Below are 18,995 nucleotides of genomic sequence, written 5' to 3'. Positions count from 1 at the left end.
CATCCAAATGTCTAAGCACGGCATAAAGAGACGCTCATCCTCAAATCATTCAGAAGACGATATAGATCATCGACCTAAAAAAAGGAAATCTTCACCTGAACCTAAAAACAATCAATCGAAATCATCAACATTGACATCAACGTTGACAAAATCCAAATCACAAAATCCAAAGTCAATTAGTCTATTTAGCAAAATCACGGATAGTTTGGAGAGATTCATCATGGGATCTGTACTGCAAACTGCATCATCATCTAATCGTAAGTCGTTGTTGTCATCATTGCCTATTTCCTGATAATATCAGATTTGGCGTATTTACAAATGGTTAAAAATTCTAGCTATAAAACAAACAGCTCCTACACATTCATCTTCCAATCACCAAGATCAGGAACCTTCTTCTTCGTCTTCTTCATACAGCCCTCCTTTAAACTCAAGTGACGGTTCACTGAAACCTTATCCCGGAGGTTCATTAGCTCTTCTCAATTCATATGATCATGATCACTCATCGTCATCTAGATCCATAGATGATGGGGATAAGGAAGATGCTGGATCCTCATCAGATAACCCTATCGATCTAGTTGATGGGGATGAAGAGAGCGATAATGATGGAAGGGAAAATCACGTGATCAAACCAAACTCATTCCATTCATCCCAAATACAAGCAAAAGCAGGACCTAGTAAACCAAGACTTTCTCCATCATTATCAAACGATGGTCCCTTGCTCTTCAGTGAAACGTTTTCACAAAAACAATTACCTACACCACCCGATTCGCAAAGCCAGACTGAAGAAGCTGAACCTGAACCATCAAAACGTACATTGGATATATACCCCAAACTACCTACGCCTCAACAGCAATTCGGTAAATTCAATAAAAGCCAACTTACTTTAGGGACTATTCTCAGAGACGGGTTGAGAAAGCAACCTTCTCGACCTGACGTATCATTATCTGGAAAAAAGCACGAACGTAAAGCATGGGAGTTATCTTTGTCTGCGAAAAGAAGTCCATCCCCATCATCAAGTACTTCTTCTCGCCATAGCACGAAAAGTGAGAGACATCGGAAACGTAAAAGTAATCTCAGATCATCGAAGCAAAGTGAAAGGATTCAACAATCTCATATACGTGCACAACTGACAAAGATGAAGAACGTCGTCGAAGCTGAAGGGAAATATAACCTGGGTAAATCAGCGCAAAGGGTGCAACGAATGCTCATGGGTCAACCATTAAAGAATGCAGCCGAAGTCACACACAGAATGTATGGTAAGTCATATCTATACAATTGTAGCATTTTATATTCGCACGATCATTAAAGCTGAATTTTCTTTGATCGTGTCGGATTAGTGCAAGCCGGACTGAATGATAAATTCGTCTACCGAAACCTTTTACTGGCCAATCAAGGTGGACCTGTGACATTAGAAGAGAAAACAACACCGAAACCTGTTGTGAGTGGATTTTTCTGCGCATCAGTCATGTCCAAATTGCTCTGATTGCTTACGTGTCTTTCGCAATAGATATATGATGTAAGCAGGAAGCGTGCCCAAGGCAAGGCCGCCAAGGATAAAGCCTTAGAAGGGTAAGTTTCTTTCAGAACGCATAATCGAAATACAGTCAACTGATAGTCCGCCCATCAAAAGCCCTTTCCACGATCTTCGTGAAGTAGCCAGTTCTCTAAGAGAAATCATAGATGAAGAAATCCGTAAGGAAAAAGAGATAAAAGAAAGATTGACTCAACCAAAAGTCCCAGCTGCACTAACCCCGGAACAAGAGAACAAGGTACGTCTTGGATCATACGATACGAAAACCGGAAGTATCACATCTAAAGCACCCCTCGATGAATTACAGGTGATCGAAAATCTCAATAACACCTCATTCAAAGCGAAAATCTCTGTAGCTGAATGTGGAGCACAGTCTTTGAGAAGATTGAAGAACACCATGTGGTTAGATGATGAAGTGATGAACTTCTACGGAGGTATGATGATTGAGAGAGCCAAGACCGATGGTGGAAAGAAAATCCATTTCTTCAATTCGTTCTTTTACCAGAGAATATCGGACAGTGGGCATAGTGCTGTTAAAAGATGGACCAGGAAAGTAAGTGATTTCTCCTCTTGCATCTCCCCCTGAATCCTAGATTGTAACAATGAGAGATGAGAAAAAACCTGTGCTGATTCTGGACTGATGATGAACAGCTGGATATCTTCGATTTCGACGTGGTTCTTTTCCCTATAAATATAGGGAATATGCATTGGACAGCTTGTGCAATCAACCTCGAGAAGAAAAGAATCGAGTATTACGATTCGATGGGTGATTCTGGTAATCAAAGGGCCAACGTATTCAAGGTGAGATTATGTTACTGGAAATCTAGTCCACTTGCAGTTTTCACGAAAATTTCCTGTTTCGTATGCCTCTGATTTGAAATACCAGAGCTGACTGATTATTTGCGTTACAGAGAGTAAGAGCATATCTCACTGATGAACACATGGAACGTAAAAAAAAATCATTCAATTTCGATGGATGGACGAATGAATTCAACGATGTGAGTGATCGCCATTCGACTCGATCTGCCATTCTGTTTCATCATAAAATGAGGCAGAGCTGGTCCCTTTACTGATCGAAACATGGTATCGCGTATAGCATACACCGCAACAAGATAATGGATCTGATTGTGGTGTCTTCTCATGTCAGACATTAGAGATGATAACTCGCGGACGCGATTTGAAAGATCAATCGTTCGAGTTCGACTCTAGTAACATGCCATTCTTTAGGAAATTGATGGTATTGGAAATTGGCAATGGTAAATTGGAAAAAAGATCTTGGGGTAATCCGAAGATATAAGATCACTTGCTGTCCATTTGAATACTGGTATTTTGGTGGATTCGTGATGTCTTGGGATATCGACAACACAAAATAGGAAATCTCAACGAGCGGATATGGACCAGATTGATCAAGTCCCCAATAGCAAGAAGGACAATAAGGGAAGACAAAGGGTTCACATGGAAATAAACAGGACATTGAATGATATTGACAAAATTGAAAGTCTATTCGGGCTTTGTTCCCTTACTTACTTGGATAAGAATGTGGAAATGAACATCACTCGTTGTTTACAGAGACAAATTGGATGATTAGATATAGTATGTAGATGTAAGGAATGGAGGATAATAGAAAATAGTGATCACGAAAGACATAGCCCGTAACTGATCATCAATTTGGAAAGAAAGGTTCTCTGTAATTTGTATATATGTTTGTAACCATAGAATACGAGATACGAATATGTGACATATGAATTTCTTTTACCATATATCCAGAATTTACTATTATTCATAATTTAGCGATAAATGATATTCCAAAAAAAAACCAAAAAATCTATATAGGCAATTCTATAAATGAATGACCTTCTATCTACCATAAGTTAACATTTAACGCTTTCAATGAATCTCCATAGCCTGAGACAGACAGGATCTACTGAAATCGCTTCAATCTCTCGCGTTCATTTTGGCATATATCTTGTCATATTCCAATTTATCTATTGATTCCCTGGTTCCCTGATGGGCCTGCAAAAAGACATGATTAATTCTAATCCTCCTTTTTCTCTTCAGTGATCGTGACGGTTTGTTCTCTGGTCACTGCATTGGGAGGTGTCGGAGTACCATGTAACCAAGCCATCAATTGTTGAGCGAATAGACCTGAAAGAGGTAACATGGCCCAAGATGGAATCCTATTGGTGACCCTTGATATTTTTTCTTGAACGAATATATAGTATTCTAGCAGGAATGATCTGCTCAAAAACAAAATGGAATTAGCAAATTGACGACTCAGACAAAACCCTCATGCAGAATCTGCGTACAATTTAATTCGAACGTGAACAGTTGACACTCACCGATTACCACTGGGAGACCATCTACCTTCCCAAGGAGTGACAACTTTATATATATCCTTCTTCATCACATTATACAAATTTTCAGGTTCTTTACCTAATGAAATTGTTTTGATGAATCTCAATGTTTTACCTTGATCCGAAATGATCACTATAATTGGTGGTCTAGAACAAGATGTGTCAGTTCGATTTTTATGAAGATGGACTGCGATGTGGAATAAAAGTAGAATAGGGAGGAGAGGGGCATGATCAGGGAGACTAGGAGTAGTGAATTTCATCTTTGGGAAGGGGGGGGGTGGAGGAAGAGACGGATAGGATAGGAGAGAGAATGACATAATCAGGATATATGGAGTAATTACAACCCTTCGTATATGACACAAACCACCAAAGATTAACGCAACTCACTTGAATAACATCCACCTAGTACAAGTTCTCCAAGAAGTGATATAATCTAATCTTGCCCATCTTACATTGTTTAGTTCAGAATCTGCTTTGGCTAAATCTGTTGCATTCTTGTGATAGTCCATGATTGTTTCCGTATGTAAATCGCTTAATTTTCCATGACTACACGCACCAACAAATGGTAAACGAAGGTGGTCAGTATGAACTCTTGTATTGTACAAGACATTAGGATGGGCAGGATGAGCAAGTATAGAACGAGTATCATCATCGATATGAATCAAGGTAAGAGTCGCAGATGGAACTTGAGAACTTACACAAGTACAACCCAAAATTCATCCTCTTTACCTCCACCAAAAGGGTGTTCGACCATCTCAACATAATTATCATCTGTCAATCTCTCAATACCGTCTTTGGCATCTCTTTCGATCAAGATATTAGGATCAGGTCCATTGATAGCTACTTTGATCAGATCTTTGATTTTACCGACTACTGCTTCGGCACCAGTAGCTTTATCTGACTCTATACTGGTACTGGTACTATGTTCGAGGAAATCAGCCAGTGTTCACGTTCACCAAAGAGACCACAAAGAAGGGAGAGCAATGAATGACGATGATACCAAATCATATCATATCGTATCAGATCAGACAGAAAAAGGGATATCCATCCACTCGGCCCGAATTTTCTAGAAACAGAAAGGATTCAAAACCACATACCTATCAACCTCAACGACATTTGCCGATTCGGCCGCGGTGAATCCTATCAAAACAAACAAGAGAGATAGGAACAAGAGATTAGATCGCCAAGATTTACTAATGAAACCAAACATCCTATCCCGTGATTTGGTCGTATAGACCAGTGAGTATACTTTGATAAAGTTATCACAACTCGGCCGATAGGGGTTGCAACAGGTTTAGCTTCGGTAAAGGGATGATGAAATGTAACCGAGGTCGAATGAACAGGTACTGTAAATTGCTGTGCTGTGCTGTTTGGTATTGGGTGGACAGATGAATGAATGGGAAAGAAAGATCAGAGACAGCTGGAATGGGGTATCGCATCACAGCCACCCGACCACCGCTGATAATGGGAAAATCGCTCATTCAAAGGGAATCACGCGATACGCATTCGGTCTACGCCGTGCCGAACATCCCAGATATCCTCGGCATCTCCCTCATTTAGGAGTACTATACCGGTACTTCTCCCCTTGCTCCTCTTCCTCCCTTCTGCTGTGTTCCCATTCGAGAACAGCCAAACAGCTTCTTCCAAGGACCGAGGAACGTAGAGGGGAGGACCCCCTCACACTATACCCGGGCCCCGGATTAACGATACAAAGTGGGAAATCAGATCTCCACGAGATGCCGATTCAAAATGATCAATTGAGAAAGGACAAGGTTATTTAGCGTATAGCATGACATCACCATCATCTTTTATATCTCGAATGCATCGGTTTTGTCCGACTGAGGAGCATCCTCCGGGGGTATCCCTTCACTGGTTTACGATGAGGGAATTTAATACGTACAGGGACAGTGCCAAGAATAGCCAAGAAACGTTTAATGAGAATAGGAATAGTCACCTCTTGAGTTTATTACCGGTTACGGGATCGGAGGAAAAGTGCAGTGATTTGTTAACCGATGATAATCAAAGATAAAACAAAAGATATATAAACATCGCCACTTTGATTGTGAGAGGGATCGAAAGAAAAAGAGATTACATTCCTTTCATCATATTCATACATACCTCACTTTGATTACAATCCAACTCACAACTTCATAACTTTTGACATTACTACTAGCTCATACACGAGAAGCCAACAACAATGTCAGCTCCTGCACCTCAATACAAACAATCACTCGATGGTAGTACCGTCAACAACGGTTCAAACGCATACAACAGCAGCAATGGTTCCGGATCTGGATCTGGTCCTGGTGCCATCGCCGGTAAGATGACCAATCAAAATGATGATGATCTTCACCGATATGTCACCGATGATCAACCCAGACAACCTAAGATGACTCCTTCTGGAGCCAAGACTTCAGAGGGCGGTTTATTGGTAGGTCCCTTCTTTACATATAGAGAACATCCCCGGGCAATTTGAACATCTGAATTCAACGATGGGTCCGTGCCAATCTTCATCCGAATCGAGCTTACCAGGTATTATTTTTTAGACCGTCCAACCTCTCAGAAAGAACGAGTACGTTAATTACCTCACTGCATTGCTCTAAATCACTTCATCAGACAGCTGATATGAGTCTAATCTTACAGGATGCAACCCTCATACGCTCAAGACATGGGTACAGCTTCCATTCAAGTGAGTATACGATCGATCGCACAGCATCCTTTTTCTTTCGGAAGGATAGGCTTCTCCAATAGCATCGTCCATCACATATTGACTGATATGAACACTCACCCTGTAGCACGGATTTTACGGTTCCATGATGAACGGTCTTGGTTCATGTGTCGGTACGATCGGTATGATCCCATGTTGTCCATTCCCCAATCCATTCAAGAACGTCGATCAAGGTTCCGTCGGATTGATCAGTCGATTTGGTCAATTCTACAAGGTGTGTTTATGCTATTTGATCATAGTCGATGAGATTAACGTTACTTACAAGCGTGATATGTTTTTAGTCCGTCGACCCTGGTCTTGTCAAAGTCAACGTTTGTACCGAGTCTGTGCGAGTTGTTGGTGAGTAAACTGGTTACTGGTTTTCGCTCGAGTCGGCATGAAGCTGATCACCTCTCGGACTGCAGACGTCAAGATTCAACTTACTTCCGTACCTCGACAAACCGTCCAAACCAAAGATAATGTCTCAGTCGATGTAGACAGTGTCATTTGTTGGCATGTAATCTCCCCATACAGAGCTGCTTTCGGTATCAACGATGTACGAACAGCTCTTGTTGAGCGAGCTCGTGAGTTGAATTAAGCTTTGGTGCTCGGGTATCTGCAACTGACGTATACTTGCAGAAACCACCCTTCGACAAGTTGTTGGTGGTCGAGTACTACAAAGTGTTATCTCTGACCGAGAGGGTCTTGCATGTGAAGTTGCCGAGATTGTAAGTTACTCTTGCGTACTTTGGTCGACCGCACAAATTTGATCCAGCCAAAACAATCGTAAGCTGACCTTTTCATCTACGACAGATCGAAGCCACTGCCGAGAAATGGGGTGTTGCAATCGAGTCCATCTTACTTAAAGATATTAACTTCTCCATTGAACTTCAACAATCCTTATCTTCTGCCGCTACTCAGAAGAGAATCGGTGAAAGTAAAGTTATTGCCGCTAGAGCTGAGGTTGATGCAGCCAAATTGATGAGACAAGCTGCCGATGTACGTTCACCGTTTACCCCTTTGTTTCGAGAGGCGCGATATACTGACATGCTCGTTTTCGAACGGTAGATTCTTGCATCTCCAGCCGCTATGCAAATCCGACAACTCGAAGCTTTACAGAACATGGCTAGATCAGCAGGTAGTAAGGTTGTCTTTGGTAAGTCGCGTCTTAAACAGGTATATCAAGTGTGAAAATGCTAACTGCCAATTTTTGTGTCTATAGTACCCATGAATCTGAGTGGAATGGGTGCAGCGGGAATGAGCGGTGATGTTGCTAAACAAATCGCTGCCTCAGCTCATGACGAAGGTGGTTACCATGGTGAAGGCGAAGCCGGACCAGCTACCAATGCAGGACTCATCAGCTCAATGGCCAATGTATAAATCGCGACGATTTCATGATCGGGTAAAACTTTTTTAGTGGTAGTTTTGCTCTCCAAGCTTTGAATAATTATAATTCTCTTTTGTCTATTTTAATAAGTCTCGATAAGAAGGTCTCTTTTGTGAATATAGTATAATTCAAGGGCGTAAGACGTAAATAATGGAAGAAATAAGCGATGGGTTTGTATTAATTAATCTATTCTAGAGTATGCATATCGTAATAAGAACTGTTCTTTCCTCACTGGATCAATTTCATCTTTTCGCTTGACTTCAACTGGCAGTCTCTGGAACACAAGTACTGCTCTCTGGACAACCTTCAGATTGCAGACTCAAGCTCGATCAGGATCCATATAAGATACAACAAATGCATTATGAAATGTCATGCTGTGACAATATATGTCTATGTCTTTACAAACAAACGGAAAGTTACTCTATTGCGAGATGATCACTTTCTTCTTCTCTTTAAATCCCTTTCGAAATTCTTTTTGCCCTTTTTAGGATCAGAGTTTTCGTTTAATCTTTTCTTACCTCTTTCAAGAGCGTCGCCTCTTTTACCTAAAGAAGAAGTGACATTATCCCAAACGCCCTTTGAGCCTCTTTCATTGAGTACACCTTCTAATTCAGCTTCTAGACCATTCCTACCTCTTCTACCTCTTGATGTGGAAGATGAAACGCCGAAACCCATAGCTAAAGAAGCTTCATCATCTCTTCTTCTCTTTTCTTCCTTTTTGGAAGTGACCAATCTAGTCATATTTGATTCTTCAAATTCCTGGATTCTCTTCAATTCTTCGGCTCGTTTAGAGCTGGTACTATTCGTAATATGTCTGTTTGATATGGGTCTAACAGATAATCCAGATGTTGATTCCAAGATAGGTGCAGAATCTATTGAAGCTGCGAATTCAGATAACAACGCAGGTGCTTTTCTTATTCTTTCTTTCTTCTCTCCTCGAACGGAATCAAGATAAGGTACAGCAGCTACTCTTGGAGGTCTATATATGTTTGATGATTCACCTTTACCTTCTTCATCAGATTGGTCAGAAGTGGTCGCATTGAGGAATTTCGATTGCTTCGGCGCACGTTCTCTTGATGTCGCTATAGACGATGGATTAGGTCTGAATGACAATGGGTCTATTACAAATTCCAAATGTCATGTCAGTTGAATGCTTTTTCTTTATGAATGATGACATGATTAATTCCAGCAAAGGGAAAACCTACCTTCTTCAATATTATCGATAACTTGATTACCTCGTTTCTCTTCTGCTTCAGCCAAACCAACCAATTTCTTAATTTGATAATCTAATTTACTTTCCATACCTCTTATTTTATCCATTACTTCCTGATTCAATATCAATTGCCCACCTGACTCATTCATGACACCCTTTGTACTACTCGTATTGGCGTGTGAACGAGAACGGGGTTCGGTGAATGGCGTTGAAAGTGATATGGTTGATTGAAGTTCTTCTGAAGTTGGAAAAGGTAATGTTGGATCAAGTAGTCTTAACGATAATAATATAACCAAATTATGTAGAGATGATAGAAGGATCTGAGGTCGAATTGATAATAATGATAAACCAGATGAGAAATCAAATGAATCGTCGTTGTTTTTCAGTCTATTGAAGAAAACAATTAACTTGTAATTCTGACTACACACATTGATATGGAGAAGAAGTGGAAGATGCAAAAGGAACGAATCGCTCACTTTGTGATTAGTGGATTGGAAGAAGATACACTTGCATCAACAGAAGTCTGTATAGTATTATATAATTTCATTACATCTTCCGTACCCATCCTGGGTGTACTTTCGGTGTCACTAGCCATTATGAGTTATGGCCTTGCTCTAATCTCTCGGATCTTGATCGTCGATCCACCTATTCAAATCAATGCAGCTAATCAGCATTCGCATTCTCAGCGTACCACCAAAGTGGAATATGAATATGAAAGGTGAATATGAATTGAGACCCCTCAGTCACGAGTTTTCTAGGCTCGCTTCACTCTACTAAAGTGAATTAAAGGCTTTATAACTCTTGGTCCAAAGTTCTTTTGACTTGGATTCAGTGCCCAGTGCGATAACATCATCGGGGTTGTTCACAGGTGTTTTCGAAAAGTGCAGTACCAATCGGAAAGGAGGATGTACTTACTCGATTGTTATTATACTGATAGAAATGAGTCAATAGAGGCGTGGTTGATAGTGATTGATAAGTTGATTGATGTGTAAAAGAAAGAAATGAGATGAAAAGTTTCAAGAATGCGAAGATAAAAGAAATACCCAAAATTTGGTCGGTCAGGTAACGGAACCAAAAATCTGAATCGACGGACGAGACCGCCCGTTTTGTAATCGGAATAAGCAGAGGCAATACAAATTATTTTGTAATCAAGTATTAGTGTTTCAGTACCAGTGTTTTAACTTAGTGATGTCGTCATGAAATTTCCAGTTTAACCCGTATTTGTTTATCTTTCATCCCTCGAACAGTACAAGTATCCCATACTTCGTCGACTAATACTTGTTCACTTTCTCCCAGCTGAATTGATCCCCGAGGCCAAGCTCGATCAGACCAGAAGATGACAGAATGACTTCTTTCCCTATTCCAATAGATTTCACGGCTCCAGATCCTGACTCGGCGTCGAGTCCGGGTCCGTCAAAGGCCAAGTCAAAATGGAATAAAGTTCGTCATGCTGTCAAAGTATCTTCGACTATCAAAGAGAATGATCGACTGTCAAAAGCGGATACTTTAGCTGTGGGCAGTACTACAAGTAGCGCCAGCGCTGCTTTTGCTAGAAGCTTGGTTCTATTCACTGGTAAGTCTGAAATGCCTCGACATCGCCGTACGGTAAATGACATTCATTCACGTGCTGATTTGATGGACTCACTTCTCAGGATTCCTATTTAGAAGACCCAGTAAATTATTTAGACCAAGTAGAGGTGAGTGGACATAGCTCAATGGGAAGCCCATGCCCAATACATGTACTAACATTTTATAACTTAGTCGATACATGGGCTGGTTTAAGACAATTGGCTATATCATCAGATCAAACATTGTCACCTTCATTCATACGTGATTTGTTAAAACGTAAAACAGGTTTAATAGCAATCACATTGACTATCTTACCACCTTTGATAATCAATACCACCATGGGTTTTTTATTATTCACAAGTCATTCATTATTCTCTTTATCACTAGCTAAATTACCTTTTTTTCAAAAACCAAAGTCCCCATCCACGATAACGACCACGAACGAGGACGGAGAAGAAATAGAAATCGAGAATACCGATAAAGATAGAGATAGAGCAAGATATCATTCCCCTCTCATAGGAAGAAAAGGTGAACCAGAAGAAGAAGAAATCAATTTCGATACATTATTAAGGGGTCCAAGTATCATACCAAATCATCCTACTATACTTTCAGCTATAGCTGGCGCTGGAGCTGGTTTGGTTCAAGGTGCTGCCTTTACCCCTGTAGAGAATGTCGTCAGGTGAGTAACTAGCTATCTTGGTGGCTTTTGGTGGATTTGTTTTGTTTCCCCTAATGTGGACTACAACGTTGCATGTTGTGCCATTGCGTTTCGTGCTGACTGGTGCCTTCACATTCACAGATTTCTGCATCAATCCACAACTTCTCTGACGGCGATGGCGGCCAACTTCCTCAAGCTACCAATACGCAACGTACCCAAAGCATTTGAAGGCTCACAACCTGCAACACCTATTCAAGCCATCAAAAACCTATTCGCTAGTGAGACTTGGAAGAAAAATAGTAGCTGGTGGACCGGTTGGAGATGGGCTATAGCTAGAGATGCGTGAGTGATTTTAAGTGTCTGCTGATCCAAGTCGCTCTTCATATGCAAGATACACAGCTCATTCTCAACATACAATTAATCCAGGCTAAGCTACAGCTGCTTCTTTGCTGCTTTCGATGTGACTCGTCGAATTGGATTACGTGTCAAAGCTTTATTCGGAGGATCGATTCAGCCCGGATGGGATAATTTCCTAGTATTAGATTTCCCTTCTGGCACCGCAAACTCCGATACTTCACCGAATAAGCGCCAAGCAACCTTACTTGGAAATGCAACAGGAAGTGAAATAGAAGATCAACCTGTTCCTACAGTAGCTAGAGTAGCACAAGCTGCTACTATCGTTACAGGGGGAGTCTTAGCTTCTATATTAGCGGAATTAGTTGGTAGACCATTTCGTGCATGCCAAAAAATAATGATGATTGATTCTCAAGCTCAATTACAAGCTTCCATAAGATATCAGGGAGGTATTCAACCAATATTAATAGGTGGAACGAAAAATCCCAGTGGTGGAAGGTTTCATAAATGGGATCCGATAATCGAAACTTTCAAAGAAAGAGGTTTTAGACCGTTTTTACAACCTGATAAACCACCCTTAAATCTCATGTCAACCAAGCCGATCGATGAGATGGTACAGAAACAAGGTAAGATTACTAGAATGGCGAAGAAAATGGGCTGGAGAATGGCCGCTGTCGGTCCATGGGGTTTTGGGTTCCTGGTTTGGGCTTGGGTAGGTGGTGAGATCTGAGTAAGATCAAAGGGTGAGTGTCTATCATATGGGAATGATTACGATTAGGAATTAGAGAACAACGAAAAAGGTCTTGCTGGATTTGTAAGAACAGCGCTACATAATTAGCGAAATCAGACTTGGAATAACACTGGAAATATATACCCTGCAACTATCATACCATGCATATTATGTTATTCTCAAACATTTCCTCACTCTTACCATAACAAACCTTCAGTCTAACTTTTAGTCATATGAACGTATACTTCTAACCTGAGCTAATGCTTATTATATGACATATTGTCATTATTCACGCTTCTATAAATCTAATTCTCCTGAACCTTGTTGAATACTTTCGACTTCTTTAGCTTTTTCACCCCATTGTCTAGGCACACCACACTTCTCCAAAACATACATCAATCCACCTCTATCTTCAGTTGATGCTACCAACGTTTCTTGCTCTTCTTGGGATTTAACAAGCATCATTCCTGCGTATCCTAATGAGTTGAGTTCCAGTGGTTGATGCGGTGATGGTAATGGGAATGAAGGAAGTGAACGGGGGATCAAATGGAGATGATCACTTTTAATATAGTGATGTTTTAGGAAGGGCATATTAGCTTCGAGGTCTGTCAATGTGAACATAGATGAGGACGAGTATTAAGATGAGGATGAGGATTAAGATGACGATAAGATGAGATGATAAATCGCTACTCACAGGGTTATGACTAGATTCCATCCTCCATCTCTGTTGCCGCCACCATTCCTCAGAGCATCAAAAGCGAGATCGAACATCTTCATCATAGCAGGTGCTAAGATGTCTATTAATTGTTCGTTGGTTTCGGATGTGAGTGGGTAAGGTATCGAATGAGGTGAAGGTAACGGATGTATTATGTGGAGGTATGGCACTGAAGGTAAGATAATCGCTTGGTCTGATCGAGGTAGATGGTAAGCATGTTGCTTTACACAGTCGGAAGGTTGAGATTGAAGTTCCGGGGGAGGGGGGCTGGGGAAGGGGGAAGAGATAGAAGAAGTGCATCTTGTGAGGGAAAGACAAATGTAGAAGACGCGAAGGAGGCAGGGAGTAGGAAGCGAGGAAGAAGGGAAACGGGGAGGGGAAAGAGGAGTGGAGAGACGCGAAGAACGAGGAAAAGGGGAGAGGCGGTAGAGGAGGAGCGACCAAATCAATAGGCGTTTGAAATTTCACTCGAATGGACGGTTCACACAATTCTCTATAGCTCAATTGAATGAAACAGATATCACTTACCTGGCCTGGGGAATTGTACACCTTGCACCCAATCTTCTATAGGGGCTCTACCACCTGGACATTCGACAAATTGTAAATGTCTCCACTTCTGACTTGCTCCTGCACCTTCACCGCCGTTGTAGAAACCCAACAATTTTCTAGGTCTAGTAGGATGTCTCGAAGCTGATAATAAGATATTATAAGCTAGAGCTATCTGAGGTGGCGTGGGCGGTAATGATTGCGGCTGGTATACTGGTGGGCAAAGTAGGATATGTTCGGGTAATAAGGAATACTATAACAATCACCACGATATTAGTCAATCGATATTTTCGAATTCGAGAGGATGGTTAATTTCAATGAACATACTTTATTAAGCTATAAAAAGATCGATGAAAGATGTTAGCTCTATGACGACGACTCAATCTTCATCCATTCGATACCTTCAGCGAAATTAGGACTTGCCAATATACTCATCCCTTCTTCACCTTCCAAACCTTCTAAACAACCTACAAAGAGTTCTTCAACATAGGGAGGTTTAAAAGGTTCTTCTGAGTTTTGTTCAGTCTTTATTCGTTTCCTATCTGGTGATCCTGATTTTGATGCTGATGCTGAAGCTGAAGCTGATGTTGATCCGTTTCCAGATTCAGCTTTAACAGCTTTTAATGCATCTTCTTTTGCTTTTTGTTTATCTTGTAATGCAGGACATAATCGAAGATTAAACTAGACATTCCAAATGAGACGGAATCAGGTCTCATGTCATCATGAGGAAGCAGCAGAACTTACACGTCTGTTTTGCGAATAAACATCTTTAGCTTCACTGGGGAAGAAATATAATTGACCACTTGATTTAGCCTCTTCGAATTTCGAAGGTAAAGCACTCAATAGTTGCTCAGCTGTAGATGGGTTATTTGGATATGCCATTTCGTATTGAACTTGAGTATTGAGCTTTCTGATGGGAGGAAGACTATGTTTCGGTGGCAGAGGAGAGAGATGGTTGAGTAACGTAGTCAGTCTTATGCGCATATCCTACCTCTTGAAGAAGGAGGGCGATGGGAATTGACAGGTGAACATTAATTGCTTGAATGAATTTGTAGAATTGACATTTTAATCGATGACGATCCTACATCTTGCTTGAATCAGTGGCACAGTGGCATTTTCACAGTCCGATGTTCCTATTAAAGAATCCTTATTCAACGCAATACGCATCCACCTGTGCAATGATCAGCGCACCATCACCAGGCAAGGAATACATAAATCAGTAAAACAGATTGGTGATTCGTTATCAGGTAGAAGGTTCAGAACGAGAATTAGAAGTCCTTAGTGGTGCAGATTCAGCTTGGGTCCTTTCAAATTGATTGATACAGTAGACTACTTTTAGATAGCAGCACATTCACGATTGAATGTCTTGTTGTATGTACACATACTTGACCAACAGGTATATCACTTCCAATCAGAAGTGAAGCAGGGCGAACGTCTCAAACAGAAAAAATCTGCCATACACACACCAACATTTCAGTCACAACACACGCATATCTAATCCTCTTCGGATTTCCTCTTTTACCGCTGCGTACCATGGGTTTATCGTCTGTAAGCCTGACCGTCGTATCTATACTTCTTGACATCAGCCAAACACAACCATTCCATGAGCACCTTTCGGAAACTCTTTGACGGGTGTCAATGGGCAAAAGAAGTGGTGAAGCTGTCGCCAAATTTTCCATGGCTTCTTGCATCGCTATATTCTCAGTTTGCAAGCCTTCGTAGCTACCCCAGAAGAGGTGAAGTCTCTCCTGCTTTCGGATATCACTTCTAAACCATATCAATAGAATAGTGCAAGCAATTTCAGCAGAGCGTCACTATTCCTGCAGTAGAATGGGGGAATGATTCCCGTTGGTTGGGCTAGGACTATCCATACTATAGATCTGAGCTAAGAACTGGTACGTCTTTTGACTTCAAATGGCCAAGATCGCCTGAAGAACCGTATGCAGTACAAATCATCACTACTCTATGAATATCGCCTTTTATACCCCGTGAACCACCCCAATCCCGTGCAGACAGGACCGCAAGGCAGTACTGAAGAGACAAGATGTTGTTGGCTACAGTAGAATGATCTACCATAATCCATTTCTTTGGAAGACTTTCAATATGAAATACGAATACAATGCATGTGAGTATGATAATCCCTTTCATTTAATCTGAAGAAGCACATCCTCGACAACCTATATCACGAAAGCAATATCAGTATTGGAAATCCCTCTTGAAAATCACGATTCCGCCGTATAATCCCTGTTGACAGTGACATGTATATTTGGGAATATTGACTTACCACAATGAGGACATTCCACTACTGTGCCCTTCTTCAGCTGAGCCTTGGGTACACGACATATACATGTTGAACCTTGGAAATTCATATCTTTAGTTTGAATACATCGCACACAGCATAACTTCTCGTATCCTTGCCTATAAGAAGTAAAGTAATGGGGTAATTAGCATATAGCTACTATTTCACTTGATTGCGAGATCGACTCCGACGAGTCACATGAAGGATATTCAACAGTAAACCTACTTTTTCCATTTCGCTATTAAACTATTTTTTCCATCAAGACACGGTATATCAGCTTAATCACCCTTATGGCGCATGGAGAAAAGCTCACTTTGCATCTGCATATCCTTGTTTGATCAACCAATCATATAATTCCCTAGATATCAATTCTCTTTTGTAGTATAAATCGTATATATACCTTGATCTAGCATGTGATATTCTCATTACTGGCCTGAAAAGATTCCAATGTTAATGTTAGTCCGATTATCCTCTCTATTCATGACCACCGAGTCACGTTAGAAACAGGGCAAGAAAATTCGTACTCACCATACAGATTCGACCTTTCTTTTACCTTCATGATCTTCATTCTCTGCATCCCTCATCTTCTTCTCATAGTCTTCCAATACATCCCTAAGCGATTTGCGTTTCGCGTCAGCTGATACCTCTACCTTGGCGTGATGCTGTAGCTCACTGGATATCTTCATATCCCTCAGGAGGTGGTTTCGTCCTCTGTGTCCTGATTTTAGGCATTGTACAGTCGGTGTGAGATAGGTAAGGGATAAAGGTTATGTGACGCAAGACAAATGCTATTATTGTAAACACATTCAGACAAACATGAACTGTCCACAAAGAGAGAGAGTAAGAAACGAAGGGAAAAAGGCAGAAATAAGGAAATGAAGCCACGTGAGTGTCACATGGCGTCAACCTTCTTTCTTTCGCCACCTTACGTAAATTACATCATCCTCTTCTCGCATAAACAAATAAAAAGTGAATAAAGACTGTCAGAAGAGAACTAATGCAATTATCAATTATCACCTATACCTCTGTATCCCATATATGCGCAAAAGTCGACGAAGAGGAGGAAGAAGGACGAGCTCACATACTCACGGCCTCACCAACCCAGCCGCCATTTCAAATTAAAAATTGGGAGACAATCTGTATATCAGATCTCACAACCAGAAACAAACCTCCCCAATCCCCTCACTTTCCGTTCATCTTTTGTCACCTCCATTCTTGATCAGACGATCTCAAGCCGTCTTCCCCATCATTCAAACATATACCATATATAAGGAACTACCGCTCGCTATATACCTATCCACCTGCTTCTGGTCATCACGGCTATTTTCATGATCCCCGACAGATCCTCACTACCTTACCCAACTTAAATTCATGGAGGAAGAGCGACAATGGGGAAATTTAGTCAAAGTGGATATGACAATTTGTTAACGAACAAAATCAAAGCCCTTTTGTCAGTCTTTCTACATAACTCGTCCTTATCATCTTTAACGCTAACAGGCTTTTGATTATTTATTCATAGTGATGTTGCTATTGGCCACATCGAAGAAGGACAGGGCAGTAGTAGCAGTCAACCCATACCTGACAAGAGGTTTAGGACATTTATAGAAAAGTTAGATACGACTGTACCATCTGTACAAAATGCTTTTCTCGAATTCATCAGGGTGAGTCAAGAAGAGCATTCAGCCCCATATTGACATTCTACCCTACCACATGTGATCGATATGAAACTTACCTAGAAAGCATAGTCTTCCTTCTCTCAAATCCAACTCGATCATATTCGACAATCTCATTATCACGCCATGAGAGTCTCATCGATGGAGATATCAGCAATGGATTGGATCCGTTCACCTGATCGTCCTCATACTAGGCCCTTGCAAGAAGATACCCCACACGTGCTCAACCCCATTGCACAGGAGTCATTCGAGTCATTTATGTCTGCACACCCTCCTCCCGGTATGAATAACGAAGTTCCCCGCATCTTAAGCAGAACAACTTCCAGACGTAGTCTACGACCAAGTGCTACTCCTCCTGCTGCTCCTTTCGTCGACCACTATACCCCTTTTCGTCAAACTCCATATATGATGGACGGGCCATCGACCATCGATTCCTCTTCTTCTACTCCACCTCTTTCTTTGAGTAGAGTCAGAAGAGATATCGAGTCTTCAGATTGGCCCGGTATCGCACGATCCGAATCACGATCAAACGAAATTGAACGTCCTATAAATGCAGGTAGTAATGCATGGCTTGACGAAATGACATCAATGGCTCCAAGCGGTCGTGCTCGAGTCTCACGTAGGAGATCCATCCTCCCGCCAACCCATTATGCGGACGAAGACACTCCACGATGGTCTCTCAGTGCTTCTGACGACGCTGATGGATTCGACACACTTCTTGATCGACCCAGTCCAGTTCATGATCACATGTATGAAGCAAGACGAGAACGAAGAAGGTTGGACGTAATGGACTCCGATGACGAGGAGGACCCTGCCCAGAGCACGCGAAGAGTCAGAAGAAGGACAGCCGGTGCTACCTTGTTTCAACCAGATACAAGTCGAGATGAGCCATCAGTACGGGAAGTCCTAGAAAGATTAGGCCTACCTGCAGTTGATCATGATGATAGTCGTGAAGATGTAGATCATACATGGGGACCCTATAATCACAGTGTATCTCCAAGAAGATCCCAATATGACCATCCAGAAAACCATGTCGATGTTGATAACGAGGTCGAAAACTCCATCAATGCCGTCCACGAGTTTCTCGATCCCGGCAACATTCCTCCAAACGAAAACAATCCTCAAGATCAAGGTCAAGACAGTATAGTCCAGAATGATGGAGACGGTGAATCGATCTATGAACATAGGTCAGCGACGGAATTTCATACCTCACAGAGTCCAAGTCCTGCACTCGGGGACGACCTTTCCTAATGCTCGTA

The 18,995-nt window shown here is 41.4% G+C and overlaps 8 protein-coding genes across 8 annotated transcripts; 4 read left to right on the top strand and 4 right to left on the bottom strand.

Annotated features, from left to right (window-relative positions):
* Positions 1–7: 7 nt before the first annotated feature.
* On the top strand, positions 8–2,828 carry IL334_000432 (uncharacterized protein; the record flags this gene model as incomplete). The annotated part of the gene is made up of 9 exons (XM_062932216.1): positions 8–257; positions 336–1,256; positions 1,338–1,438; positions 1,508–1,569; positions 1,631–1,769; positions 1,839–2,084; positions 2,183–2,332; positions 2,443–2,529; positions 2,628–2,828. 9 exons carry the CDS (start codon positions 8–10, stop codon positions 2,826–2,828), a joined length of 2,157 nt encoding a protein of 718 aa, XP_062788267.1.
* Positions 2,829–3,566: 738 nt separating this feature from the next.
* IL334_000431 (uncharacterized protein) lies at positions 3,567–5,095 on the bottom strand (the record flags this gene model as incomplete). The annotated part of the gene is made up of 5 exons (XM_062932215.1): positions 3,567–3,768; positions 3,871–4,032; positions 4,273–4,431; positions 4,584–4,805; positions 4,983–5,095. 5 exons carry the CDS (start codon positions 5,093–5,095, stop codon positions 3,567–3,569), a joined length of 858 nt encoding a protein of 285 aa, XP_062788266.1.
* Positions 5,096–6,082: 987 nt separating this feature from the next.
* IL334_000430 (uncharacterized protein) lies at positions 6,083–7,972 on the top strand (the record flags this gene model as incomplete). The annotated part of the gene is made up of 10 exons (XM_062932214.1): positions 6,083–6,316; positions 6,432–6,457; positions 6,529–6,574; positions 6,681–6,827; positions 6,895–6,952; positions 7,018–7,176; positions 7,232–7,320; positions 7,406–7,591; positions 7,661–7,748; positions 7,815–7,972. The coding sequence occupies 10 exons, from the start codon at positions 6,083–6,085 to the stop codon at positions 7,970–7,972; spliced, it is 1,191 nt and encodes a 396-aa protein (XP_062788265.1).
* Positions 7,973–8,414: 442 nt separating this feature from the next.
* Positions 8,415–9,787, bottom strand: IL334_000429 (uncharacterized protein; the record flags this gene model as incomplete). The annotated part of the gene is made up of 3 exons (XM_062932213.1): positions 8,415–9,097; positions 9,185–9,579; positions 9,669–9,787. The coding sequence occupies 3 exons, from the start codon at positions 9,785–9,787 to the stop codon at positions 8,415–8,417; spliced, it is 1,197 nt and encodes a 398-aa protein (XP_062788264.1).
* Positions 9,788–10,536: 749 nt separating this feature from the next.
* Positions 10,537–12,503, top strand: IL334_000428 (uncharacterized protein; the record flags this gene model as incomplete). Its single annotated transcript, XM_062932212.1, has 5 exons — positions 10,537–10,765; positions 10,845–10,889; positions 10,954–11,440; positions 11,561–11,761; positions 11,846–12,503. 5 exons carry the CDS (start codon positions 10,537–10,539, stop codon positions 12,501–12,503), a joined length of 1,620 nt encoding a protein of 539 aa, XP_062788263.1.
* A 297-nt stretch (positions 12,504–12,800) lies between these two features.
* IL334_000427 (uncharacterized protein) lies at positions 12,801–14,646 on the bottom strand (the record flags this gene model as incomplete). The annotated part of the gene is made up of 6 exons (XM_062932211.1): positions 12,801–13,062; positions 13,198–13,411; positions 13,747–14,017; positions 14,092–14,100; positions 14,236–14,445; positions 14,509–14,646. 6 exons carry the CDS (start codon positions 14,644–14,646, stop codon positions 12,801–12,803), a joined length of 1,104 nt encoding a protein of 367 aa, XP_062788262.1.
* Positions 14,647–15,912: 1,266 nt separating this feature from the next.
* On the bottom strand, positions 15,913–16,795 carry IL334_000426 (uncharacterized protein; the record flags this gene model as incomplete). Its single annotated transcript, XM_062932210.1, has 6 exons — positions 15,913–15,941; positions 16,049–16,182; positions 16,289–16,309; positions 16,377–16,496; positions 16,592–16,675; positions 16,737–16,795. 6 exons carry the CDS (start codon positions 16,793–16,795, stop codon positions 15,913–15,915), a joined length of 447 nt encoding a protein of 148 aa, XP_062788261.1.
* A 656-nt stretch (positions 16,796–17,451) lies between these two features.
* Positions 17,452–18,987, top strand: IL334_000425 (uncharacterized protein; the record flags this gene model as incomplete). The annotated part of the gene is made up of 3 exons (XM_062932209.1): positions 17,452–17,513; positions 17,583–17,724; positions 17,809–18,987. The coding sequence occupies 3 exons, from the start codon at positions 17,452–17,454 to the stop codon at positions 18,985–18,987; spliced, it is 1,383 nt and encodes a 460-aa protein (XP_062788260.1).
* Positions 18,988–18,995: the final 8 nt, after the last annotated feature.

This window comes from Kwoniella shivajii, chromosome 1 (assembly GCF_035658355.1).
Source record: "Kwoniella shivajii chromosome 1, complete sequence".
NCBI lineage: Eukaryota > Fungi > Basidiomycota > Tremellomycetes > Tremellales > Cryptococcaceae > Kwoniella > Kwoniella shivajii.
This window is presented reverse-complemented; position numbering and strand designations above follow the sequence as displayed.